Source organism: Acomys minous (genome assembly GCF_964271855.1).
Source record: "Acomys minous genome assembly, chromosome: 15".
NCBI classification, from domain to species: domain Eukaryota; kingdom Metazoa; phylum Chordata; class Mammalia; order Rodentia; family Muridae; genus Acomys; species Acomys minous.
The window spans coordinates 98,039,319-98,051,505 of record NC_140497.1 but is presented as its reverse complement, the minus strand read 5'-3'; the positions used below and the strand labels follow the sequence as shown (position 1 = coordinate 98,051,505).

The 12,187-nt window shown below is 43.5% G+C and overlaps 2 protein-coding genes across 3 annotated transcripts in view; one reads left to right on the top strand and one right to left on the bottom strand.

Moving 5' to 3' along the window:
* The window catches only part of ORMDL2 (ORMDL sphingolipid biosynthesis regulator 2), a 92,552-nt gene that overhangs the window by 14,776 nt on the left and 65,589 nt on the right, over positions 1-12,187 (bottom strand). The gene's annotated exons all lie outside the window — the stretch shown is intronic.
* SARNP (SAP domain containing ribonucleoprotein) overlaps positions 1-12,187 on the top strand; it is a 53,159-nt gene that overhangs the window by 11,550 nt on the left and 29,422 nt on the right. For both annotated transcript variants that reach the window (XM_084758605.1, XM_084758606.1), the window contains 2 exons: positions 4,297-4,343; positions 5,563-5,630. In XM_084758605.1, the coding sequence (XP_084614731.1) occupies positions 4,297-4,343; positions 5,563-5,630 (115 nt within the window). The remainder of the gene's footprint in view (positions 1-4,296; positions 4,344-5,562; positions 5,631-12,187) is intronic.

The window sequence follows — 12,187 nt, the reverse complement described above, 5'->3', positions numbered from 1 at the left end:
AGCACTTGGGAGGCAGAGGCAGGTGGATATCTGTGAGTTTGAGGCTATTCTGGTCTACAGAGGGAGTTCCAGGATAGCCAGAGCTGTTAGAAAAATCCTGTCTTGAAAAGCAAAACAAACAAATAAACAAACAACAAAAAAACCACCAACCCCCCCCAAAAAAAACAAAAAACAAAAAACCACATCTTAAAAAGCTGACCAGTTATATAACCCCGGCTGCTTAGGAGCCTGAGATCAGAGAATCAAAATTTGAGACCCAATTGAGCAACTTGGTGAAATTACACCTTTAAAAAAATTATAATACTATCACTAGTTTAAAGGTTTGAAGGCTTTAGTTTTAACTTGTCTTGTGAAAAGGTTTGTTAAATGTGTTTGGACAGTCACTATTAACATAGCTACGGGCTTATCCTTCACAGTGTCAGAGACAAGTGTCTGGACTCTTGACATCTTTAAACTAGGCACCCTCTGGTTCCTCCTAGACCTCATATCCCCAAATTCTGCCTTCAAGATAAGCAGTCCCCTTCGTGTAAGGTGCGTGTTATCGCCCCATTTGTACACATTGCTCTAATTTTCACTCATTCTCTTTTACTCCTGTTGGTCGTTTCCCTTCCTTTCAGTGCTCTTAGGTATTTGGTATATCCCAGGTATGTTTCGGGGCTGGAGATGGCACAGTAGGTAAGGGCAGTGGCTGTATAAGCACGAGGACCTGGGTTTGAATCCCAGCACCCATGTAAAAAGCTGGACATGGTCTCACGAGCCTATGGGTGCTGTGGGTGGTGAAGGTAGGAGGTCTCCTTAAGCTTTCTTCCACCAGACCAGTCCCAGGTTCAGTGTCACACCCCATTTCAAAGGTGTAAGGGAGAGGAACGGAGCAGGGCAGCTTACGGCCTGCAAATAGGATGATAGCTTGCTTACTTTCTGTAATTGGTAATGCAGGAGGTAATTCAGAAAGCAGGTAATTCATAGCTTTGCTTTATGTCTCACTTTGTTCTCTAATTATTACTTTTTCAAGTTGTATGTAGGGGACCTGAGGAGATGGCCTAGTGGGTAAAGGCTCCTGCTGCATAAGCATGTGGACCTGAGTTTGGGCTCCCAACCCCAGGTAACCACGACTGCCTGTCACCTCAGCCCTGGGGAGTGGCAGTGTGCTGAGCCCGGGAGCTGTATGGCTGGGGAGCTGCAGGCTCAGTGAGAGACCCTGACTCCAGGGTATGAGACTGAGCATATTAGAGCAGGAGGATACTTAACCTCTTCTGGACCCCACATACGTCCATGGTTGTATTCACCTGCGTATACACTTGCACAACACCCACACACAAAAATAAACCAAGACTTGGATGTGTGGCAGGGGTTTTGTGGTTTGTTTGTTTGTTTTTTTCCTTTATTGGTCCCATTTCTAGAATTGCATTCTGCGCTATATAGCAACCACAGTTTTTGTTTTTGTTGAAGATTTTTATTACACTTAACCTCTGTGGTGTGTTTGTATATATGTGCACCCGCCATGCTATACATCTCAAAAGTCAGATGACAGCTTGCAGGGTCGGTTCTCTCCTCCGTTACTATGTACATCCCAGGGATTGAACTCATGCTAGTGAGGTTAGCAGCCCGTGTGTGAGCCGTCTCACCAAGCCCTGTGTGTTTTAATATTGCTAGTCTGTAACCATGCATATAGTATTGTATTACATATAATATATTGGTAAGATTATGATAATTCTTTTGTAAACTACTTTTCTTCTCTATTTGCCTGTAAGATTATATAATATATGCCCAGATTAGGATTATAATTACTATATAGTCACAAATGTATAAATACTTAATGTGACTTAGCCCTGCCAAGTCGCTTCCTAGAATTGCCCTGTAAATCCATATTCTTCAATAAGACCCCACACTTCTTTTCTTTTAAAACAAACAAACAAACAAACAAAAGCTATTTGTATATTTTTAAAAAGATTTGATTTGGGGCTAGAGAGTTGGCTCACCTATTCAGAGCACTAGCTGTAGCCAGGTGGTGGTGGCGCACGCCTTTAATGCCAGCACATGGGAGGCAGAGGCAGGCAGACCTCTGAGTTGGAGGCCAGCCTGGTCTATAGAATGAGACCAGGACAGCCAGGGCTACACAGAGAGACCCTGTCTCAGAAATCCAAAAATAGCAACAACAGCAAAACAAACAAACAAACAAAGCCCTAGCTGCTTTTGTAGAGGACCCAACACCCACATGGCAGTTTACAGTCATTAGTAACTCCAGGCCTGGGGGAATATGATGCCCTCTTCCAGCCCCCAAGGGTACTGCATACATGTGCAGGCAAAGACAGCCATATACATTAAAAAAAAGATTTTAAAAGATTAAAGCCTATATTTGGCATTATTCTATCAAGATTAAAAGAATAATTTTTTAAAAGTTTTATTTTTATTTTGTTTGTGTGGGTATGTGCCTAGTGTCTGAGGAGGCCAGAAGAGGACGTTGGATTCCCAGAACTGGAGTTAAAGATGTGCAGTTGAAGCTGGGCATGGTGGTGCTCGCCTTTAATCCCAGCACTCTGGAGGCAGAGGCAGGCGGATCTCTTTGATTTTAAGGCCAGCCTCATGTACAACAGGAGTTCTGGGACAGTCAGGGCTGTTAGACAGAGAAACTCTGTCTTGAAAAAAGAAAAAAATATGGGTGGTTGTGAGTGGTCATGTGGCTGGGAACCAAACCCTCTGCAAGTGCGCCTAACCACTTAGCTGTTTCTCTAGTCCATTCAGGGTTCGTTTGTCTCTAGAAACCTGTATGTGACATTATCCTATTAAGCCGTCTAGTTTTGCTAATTTGTTGGCTTTAATATACTATCCTTTTCTCCATGAAGAAAGTCTTAAGTGCTGTCTCTGTTCCTGATTCTATGGGTTTCTTCTTTCTCCATAAGTGCTATAATTACCACGTGGGACACTGTGCCTGCCTACCTTGTTTAGTTTGGTTGGTTTCTCGAGACAGGGTTTCTCTGTGTAGCCTTGGCTGTCCTGGATTCACTTTGTAGACCAGGCTGGCCTTGAACACAGAACTCCGCCTGCCTCTGCCTCCTGAGTGCTGGGATTAAAGGCATGCGCCACCACGCCCGGCCCCGTGTTTGCCTATTTCTTAAAGAGATTCTTCCCTGCTACGAAACCTCATGGTGTTTTACTTTTGAGCCATTAAAGGCTGAGCTGTCTTTCTATCCTTCCACCATCTCAAAGATATTTCCTTCATCATTCTGTAACCCTGTCTCCCTGTCTCCCTCCTGCTCCCCAGAGTCAACTGTGGGCACTGTTCTTAGGAGCCATCTACCTTTAAACATCTGCCTCTGCCGGGCTCCAGCCCTGCTATTACAAGGGCTCACCACCATGCTTGGCTTCTTTTGTGGGTTCCGGGACTTGAGCTGAGCATGCATACACACATGTTGTTGCTTCTGTTGTTGCTATCTGAGACAGTGTTATATGGCTCAAGCTGGCCTCTGTAGTCTCCCAAATGCTGGGATTACAGGGCGTGTACCACTATACCTTGTCCTAATTATTTTCTTTTTTAAGATTTATTTATTTTACATATATATGAGTGCACTGTCTACATGTACACCTGCATGTCAGATGAGGGCATCAGATCCAATATAGATGGTTGTGAGCCACCATGTGGTTGCTGGGTATTGAACTCAGGACCTCTTGAAGAATAGACAATGCTCTTAACCTCTGAGCCATATCTCCAGCCCCTAATTAGTTTTAAAAGTAATTTTTTTTTTTTTGAGACACGGTTTCTCTGTGTAGCCTTGGCTGTCCTGGACTCGCTTTGTAGACCAGGCTGGCCTCGAACTCACAGCTATCCGCCTGCCTCTGCCTCCTGAGTGCTGGGATTAAAGGCGTGTGCCACCACGCCCGGCTTAAAAGTAATTTTATACTGTGTCTTATTTGCAACCTCATTGTATTTAGCTATTCAATCAGGTAGAGTTTACTTTTTTTTTTTTTTTTTTTGGTTTTTCGAGACAGGGTCTCTCTGTGTAGCCTTTGCTGCCCTGGACTCACTTTGTAGACCAGGCTGGTCTTGAACTCACAGCGATCCGCCCGCCTCTGCCTCCCGAGTGCTGGGATTAAAGGCGTGCGCCACCACGCCCGGCTCAAGTTTACTTTTATACTAACATTAGATAGAGGACTTATCTTCTCTAAATGTGGCTTATTTTACAAGGATTGGTTCTACCTTAATTATTGAGTTTTATTTTGGGAAAGCAAGGAAGTTTACTACAGTGATCAAGGTGGTGTTATAGCAAGGCTTGACCCGAGTATTTTAATGTTCTTTAGCTGAAGAGGAAGCAAATGAAGAAGATGTACTGGGAGATGAAACGGAGGTGAGTTGGGAGAGGTTAGTCACCAGCCTGACAGTATGTCTGTCACTGCTTTGCCTGGATTGTCTTCTGTGTCACTTCAGTCCTTAGACGCCCGAGAGGAGTCAGAGGCTGGCTCATTTTGGAGTTCATGGTGTCTATTTGGTGGATATTCCTTTATTTTCCTAATAGAATTTAACTAAGATTTTTGAGCTAGGGTCTTACAGCCCAGGCTGGCATCAGATACACTGTATAGCTGAGGATGACCTGAGCTTTCAGCTCTTTCCATTCCCACCGCCTGAGTGCTGCCGTGCCCAACTTATCCTCTTCTAAAATGGGTATTTTTGTTGTTGCTGGTTTTTTGTTTTTAAGATTTATATATTTATTATTTATTTATTATGTATATAGTGCTCTGCCTGCATGTACACCTGCAGGCCAGAAGAGGGCACCAGATCACATTACAGTTGGCTGTGAGCCACCATGTGGTTGCTGGGAATTGAACTCAGGACCCCTGGAAGAACAGTCTGTTCTCTCCAGCCCTGTTGTTGCTGTTTTTAATGGGAAACAAATTGCATGTGTAAGTGTATGAAATATTGGGCTCAAGCATGTTGAGTTGACAGTTTTTCTGGAGTTAGTTTTTTCTTTCCACCTTGTTTAAGTCAGGGTTTTCTTTCATTGTTTTCTGCTGAGCTGTATACTCCAGGCTAGCTAACCCTTGAGTGTCCAGAAGCTTCTCTTGTCTCAGCCATCCACCTTGCTGTGGGATGCTGGGCTACAGATCAGCACTGACTTCAGCCATCTTGCTGGCCTTAATAGGTATTCTGTTCTTAAAAATTCTTTAAGATTTTATTTTATTTTTTATTGTGTATCTATGTGTGAGTATGTTATGTACATGTGAGTACAGCACCTGTGGAGGCCAGTGGCGTCAGATCCCCTGGAGCTGGAGTTAGAGGCAGTTATGAGTGGCCTGAAATGGGTGCTGGGAATTGAGCTTAGGTCCTCTGAAGAACAGTGTGCACTCTTAAGTGCTGAGCCATCTCTAGAACCCCTTACGGATATGTGGTGGGGTTTTTGTTGTTGTTGTTTGTTTGTTTTTTGTTTTTGAGTCACAGTTTTCTCTGTGTAGCTCTGGCTGTCCTGGGACTTGCTCTGTAGACCAGGCTGGCCTTGAATTTAGAGATCTATCTGCCTGCCTTTGCCTCCTGAGTGCTGAGAGTAACCATGTTGTTTCATTTGGTTTTAGGAAGAAGAACCAAAGCCCATAGAACTGCCTGTTAAAGAAGAGGAACCTCCTGAAAAAGCTGTTGATATGTAAGAATCACTTTTTAATAATCTTTATCCCCTCCCTGTCAGGGTTTCTCTGTGTAGCCTTGGCTGCCCTGGAACCAGGCAGGCCTCAAATTGACAGACCACCTGCCTCTACCTTCCAAGTACTGGGATTAAAGGTGTTCGCTGCTAAGCCCAGCTCCACCTAGTTTTGGAGACAAGGTTTCTCTCTGACGTAGAGTTTACCTGTTTGATTAGAGTGGCTCGTCAGTGAGCCCCAGGGACCCTCCTGTCCTCACCTTCTGGTGCTGAGATCTTAGCCCCAGCCTCCCACCTGTCCTTTTCCCAGGAGATCAGTTCTTCAAGCTCCTATGGCAAGCATTAGATAACGGTGCCCTTGGCATGTCAGGCAGTCCTTAAAAACACTGGGTTAGGGTTCACTCTGTGTACTTGTTACACGTTCCCACTGGCCTTCTCATTTCTCATAAAGTCAGACGTTTTTGGAAAGATCTGTGTTAAATATGTTTCCAGTGACGAAAACCAGTTTTTATTGGGGGCTCCTTCCACATATTTTCTTTAGCCATTTTGTACTTTGGGACATTAGGCATGGTAGAGTCCTACCATTTTGTTCTTTATAGTGGTGTCATTAGTTTTGTGACTGGATCTTCTGTGTAGCTCAGCAAGGCCTAGAACTCAGAGTCCCCCTTCTCCTGCCGACTGAGTGTGTGTATTACAGGTGTTTTTGTTAGGTGTGTTTCATTATCAAAGGGGCAGCAAATAAGCCTGGCAATACAGGTCAGTGGTAGAGTGCTTCCTTAACATGTACATGGCCTTGTGTTTAATTCTCCACTTTCAGGGTAGCTGGAATGGACCCAAACCTTAAAAAGGTGAAATACATACAAAGAGATGGTCCAGGGAGGATGCAGGGTGTCAGATAGTACGTAGATGAGAATATAAATTGCAAATGAAGGGGCTGGAGATGTAGCCTAGTGGTGAAGATCCTGGATTAGATCTCTTACTTCACAAAAAAAACCCCGAACACAAAGGAAAACTAAAATAGAGGCTTGTGAGATGGCTCAGCGCCTGAAAGTACTGGCTGCTCTTTCAGAAGATCTGGGTTCAATTCTCAGCACCATGTGGCAGCTCACAACTGTCTGTAACTCCAGTTCCTGGGGATCTGACATCCTCACATAGATATACCACCAGGCAAACTACCAATGCACATAAAATAAAAATTAAGGTAAAAAAAAGTAAAAAACCAAAATAGAAAGCTTATGGGCTGAAGAGATGATCAGAGGTTAAGAATACATATCACACCGGGTGCAGTGGCGCACGCCTTTACTCCCAGCAATCAGCAGGCAGAGGCAGGTGGATCCCTGTGAATTTGAGGTCAGCCTGGTGTACAGAGTGAGTCCAGAATAGCCAGGACTACACAGAGAAACCCTGTCTCGGAAAAAAAAATTGCACAAATAGATTATAGTTTTACTTAAGAATACATATTCCTCTTACAGAAGACCTGGGTTTGTTTCTCTGTACCCACATAGGAGCTCACAACTTGTGTGGTTCCAGTTCTGGGGAATCCAATGCCCTCTTCTGGCCTTTGCAGGCACCACACACACATATGCAGGTGTATTTGCCTGTTTCAATTGTTGTCTCAGAAGTTTACTACCTCCTGCTGGCCTAGGCCTAGTTCTGGAAGCTCCTAGTCTTCATACATTCTATCCTATGCCTAGAATGTTTTAGCCTCTGAGACTTACTGCTTAATAAGCTCACTTGTTCTTTCTGAGCTGGCCAGTTCACCTCAGCTGTTCTGGCCCAAACTCTTCTCCCAGTGGACTTACTTAATCTGGCTTCTCTGTTGGCCCAGAATTGCTCCGCTTGGCCTCAGACTAACTCAGCAGTCTGCTCTAGTCTTCTGGATCCTTCCCATTCTCTAACTTGTTCTGTCTTCACCTGAGTTTTCACTCTGCAGCCCATCTCTCTATTACTGTCCCAGTAAAATTGCCTCTACTCTCTGAAAAACTGCCTCTAAAGTAGCTTCCCTTTCCTCTTTCTTGTCATCAGAATTGGGCATATCCTATTCTGTCAAATCTTCTCTGATTCGTCACCTTTTCTGCCAGTCACTTAGACATCACTTTCCTCCTCCTTCTCCTCCTCTTCCTTCTTTCTTCTTTTGCTTTTTCGGGACAGGGTTTCTCTGTGTAGCAGCCCTGGCTATCCCAGATTCAATCTGTAGACCAGGCTGGCCTTGAATTTGGAGAGATCCACCCGCCTCTGCCTCTCGAGTGCTGGGATTAAAGGCCTGCGCTACCTTGCCTCACTAGACATCATTTTCAAACATGGGTGTTTCCTTCTACAAACTAATTTTACTTTTTTTTGGGATTAAAGGCATCTATCACCACTCCTGGATCTAAGATTTTCTTTACTTGACACTTGTTCTATACCAGGCTGGCCTTGAACTCAGATCTGCTTGCCTCAGTCTTCTGGATTAAAGGCATGTTTGTATTTCTCCTGCATCACGCAGACCTAGAAGGTCTTTGGATGTGATCCCTTGCCAGAACAGCCATGTTCTCAGTTAACATTCCTCTACATGCAGGCAAAACACTCACATAAGATAAAAAGAAATCTTATTTATAAAAAAGGAAATGAGACTTTATAAAGGCCTTTAGTAGTTTTTGTAGATGTTTAACATGATATGTGGGTGTCTGTGAGTGTGCAGGTGTCTGTATATGAGTGTGTGGGCACATGTTTAGGTGCTGTACATTGTCACGTCAGGAGACCTTACAAAATGATAGTTTATTTAAATGTTATATGTTAGACATAATTGCAATATTATCTTTTTTTTTTTTTTTTTTTTTTTTTGGAGACAGGGTTTCCCTGTGTAGCCTTGGCTGTTCTAGACTTGCTTTGTAGACCAGGCTGGCCTCAAACTCACAGTGATCTGCCTGCCTCTGCCTCCCGAGTGCTGGGATTAAGGGCGAGCGCCACCACACCAGGCTGCAATGTTACCTTTTAATCCTCACATCAGCCTTATGGTGTTAATTGTTTTAGCAAGTGGTAAGTTTTTTTAAGCTTGTAATTATAGGAAAGTACAAGTAAATTGCTTAAAAGTTAAGTAATAGTAATAGTAGTGTAATAGGTCCTCTTATACCTGTCCTCTAGATTTAACGGCTATTAACGTCAGAACCCTACCCTTTCTAGTAAATTATGCACCTCTCCTCTGGGTCTGATAATAGCTCAAGTTGTTGTAGAACTTGGCTATCTACGGCTGGAGAAATGGCTCAGCAGATAAGAGCGCTGTCTGCTCTTCCAGAGGTCCTGAGTTCAATCCCCAGCAACCACATGGTGGCTCACAACCATCTATAATGAGATCTCGTGCCCTCTTCTGACATACAGGTGTATATGCAGATGGAGCACTCATATAAAATAAGTAAATAAGATCTTTAAAAAAAAGAACTTGGCTATATAGCCAACAATGACCTTGAACATAGTGGTGGTTATTCTTGGTTGTCGACTGTATCTGCAATGAGTGACAGTCCAGAAGTAGAGGGGGCGCACTTGTGGTCTGGATCTACCCAGATCTTGAGGCACACCTTTAATTTCCTCCATATCTTTGGTGGAAGCTACATAAGGACAGTGGAGAAAGGAAGGGCTCACTTGTTTTTCTTCTACTTGCACTCACTTTGCCATCATATCCAGTAGAGCCTACTTCTTTGGGATTCCAATTTATACAAGACACCAGCTGAGACACCCAGCAACTCTAGATTCTTGGGCTTTCCATTCTCAGCTAGCCGCTCTTGGGTTAGTTGGACTGCAGTGTGTATGCCATTCTAATAAGTGTCATATGAGAGAGAGAGGTTGAGTTATCCCACAGGTGTCTGGAATAGGCTTTATCATTCACCAGCACCTTAGGAGTGTCTTGACTGGCATTTCCTTCTGAGAAACACACACACACTCCAAGAATCAGGCTGCCGAGTAGTGCCTGTGGGGCCATTCTGATTCAAACCACCACAGTTATTTTCCAGAACATTTTTGTTTGTCTGTTTTAGTTTAATTCCCCCTGACCCCCACTGTTATGTTAAGATTGAACTGAGGGCCTCATGCATACTAAGCATACAGATTGTTCTCCCTGCATTATAGGTTTATAATTAGGTGTACTGGCTAGAGACAATGATCTAGTGAAGTAATTTTAAAATTATTTTGGGGATTTGTGGTATGAAAATGAAGATCGAATGAATATAGTGATAATTGGCTTGTTTGGGTTAAAAATAAAGAGGTTTTGAAAATGGATCATACTAGAATATGTAAAGTGTAATTCTCTGTTCAGATAGTTTTAATCCTATTAATGAATTTCGAAAGAAAGACATTGAACGTTGCAGGGTATTTTAATTTTGCTTTGCAGAGGAATAGTTGTGGTTTTAGACTAACCTATAGGGAAAGATTTGGAGTCCCTATAATTAGGGGAATACTTTCTGTTGTGACTGGGCAGGAAAGAAGGTAGGCAGTGAAGAATGGGAATTCCACATGACGCCTGTGAGGATGTTGTGTGCCCTGATTGAGTTTAATTGTGTAACATGAGAAGTTCCCTCTCAAGCTCCTTCTACCCTGAGGTCTACTGTGATGATTGGGTTTCAGTGTGCACAGGGGCTGAGATGTGATTTAGTTGGCAGAGTATTTGCTTTGTGCATGCAGAGTGCTGAGTTCAGTCCCCAGCTCTGAGTAAACTGGATGCAGTGTTGATGTTTATAACCCAGCACTAGAGAGGGGGAGACAGACAGGTCAGAGTGATACCGCTCTGTCAGGTTTGGGGTCAGTCTGGGTTATTTGAGATACTGTCTCAAAACAGCAACAATAAAATACGTCATTACCCTGAAGTTGATTAAGACTGCCTCTGCCTCCCAAGCACTAGCATTAAAAAGGTGTGTGCCACCATGTCTGGCCTTTGCCCCTCTGTCTTAGTCAGGAAAACATTACCAGAGTTTATGTTTTACTTGGAGTCTAATTTCAGTAACAGAATAGTTCTGCTGGGCCTGGTGGATCATGCTTTTTCTGTTTTGTTTTGATTTTTTTCAGGGACAAGGTTTCTTTGTGTAACAGCTCTGCCTGTTCTGGAGCTGGCTCTATAGACCATGCTGGCCTTGAGCTCATGGAGGACCTTTTGTCTCTGACTCTCCAGTGCAGAACTTAACACTGTATGCTGCCAGGTCTGGCTGTGGCTACGCTTTTAATCCCAACACTTAGGAAGCAGAGGCAGGCAGATCTCTGAGTTCAAGGCCAGCCTGGTCTACACAGGAAATTACAGGCCAGCCACCAGGGTTGTTCTGTTTTTGTTCTGTTTTTTTTTTTTTTTTCTTCTTGTTTTGATTTTGCGAGACAGGATTTCTCTGGGTGTCCTGGACTCATTCTGTAGACCAGGCTGGCCTCGAACTCAGCAATCCTCCTGAGTGCTGGGATTAAAGGTGAGTGTCACTATGCCCAGCTCAGATGTCCTGTCTTAAAAAGAAATGTAGGGAGTGTGTAGCCTGTAAGCTCAGCACTAGAGAAGGGGCACAAGAGCGTTAGGAAGTTGAAGACAGCTTTGCTGCATGAGAGAGGCCAACTTAAAACAACAGCAATACAAAGATGAGGTTAGTGAACGGTCTGCATATTTCAGGGCTTATTTGAATCCCTTGTATTTCCAAATGGAAATCTCTTCATATCATCTTTGGCCTGAAGTTATGTGCAAATACACTTCTATTTCTAGTTTTAAGGGTCATCCTCTCCCCCACCCCCTCCCCCAGCCAAGACAATTAAATATTGTAGGACTTAGCTGTGGTCAGCAGGGGGCATTCGTTGCGTGCCTGTTGTCTGAGTTGTTGCAACAAAGGATGGAGAGAGTCAAGCCCTGTTGCAGAATTGCTTCCTCTGAAAACATCATTAAACCATTCCTCCCTTTCAGGGCATCAAATGGGAAAAGTGTTTGGGATATTGGAACAAAAGCTGCCCATGTCTCTAAATAAGGGACCTTAATGAGACTGGTTATGACCCACAGTTTTATGGGAGTTGTTTGTTGGAGAGTTAATGCCCTTCCATTTATCCTGAGGACTTCCGAACTTTGTCTCCTGCCCCTGTGGTCCCCTCTTTTGTTTTCTCTTAAACCTTTTGACCAGTAACTTAGCATGTTTTCCTAATTCCACCCCCCACCTCCTTGACCTTTTTTCTTCCCACTTCCTGTGGCATTTTTATTTGTTCTGCTTTAACTATTTGTGCTACAGCTAAAATCCCACGGGAGCAATGGAGACTTATAAAAGAAGGAAATCAGGACTCTTTCGGCACTTGTTAAATATTGTGATGAAAATTGAGAGGTTCTATTTAATTGAAGCTTGAAGAGATAGTTCTTAGTTCAAAAGTAACTAAAGTGCTTAAAAGCAAATGAAATAATTTTACTGTGTCCCTTTAGCCCACCATGTTTAGCCTGACGTCTTAGCGGGTCACTTTCTTACATCTCAGTTTAAAGGAGCTTAGTTTTATTTTAATTTTTCTTCTCAATTTCTGACAGTTCAAGGAGCCAGAGTTCCCATGGACTTCATGTCTCTTTGGCTTAAGGGGTGGTAGACACATGT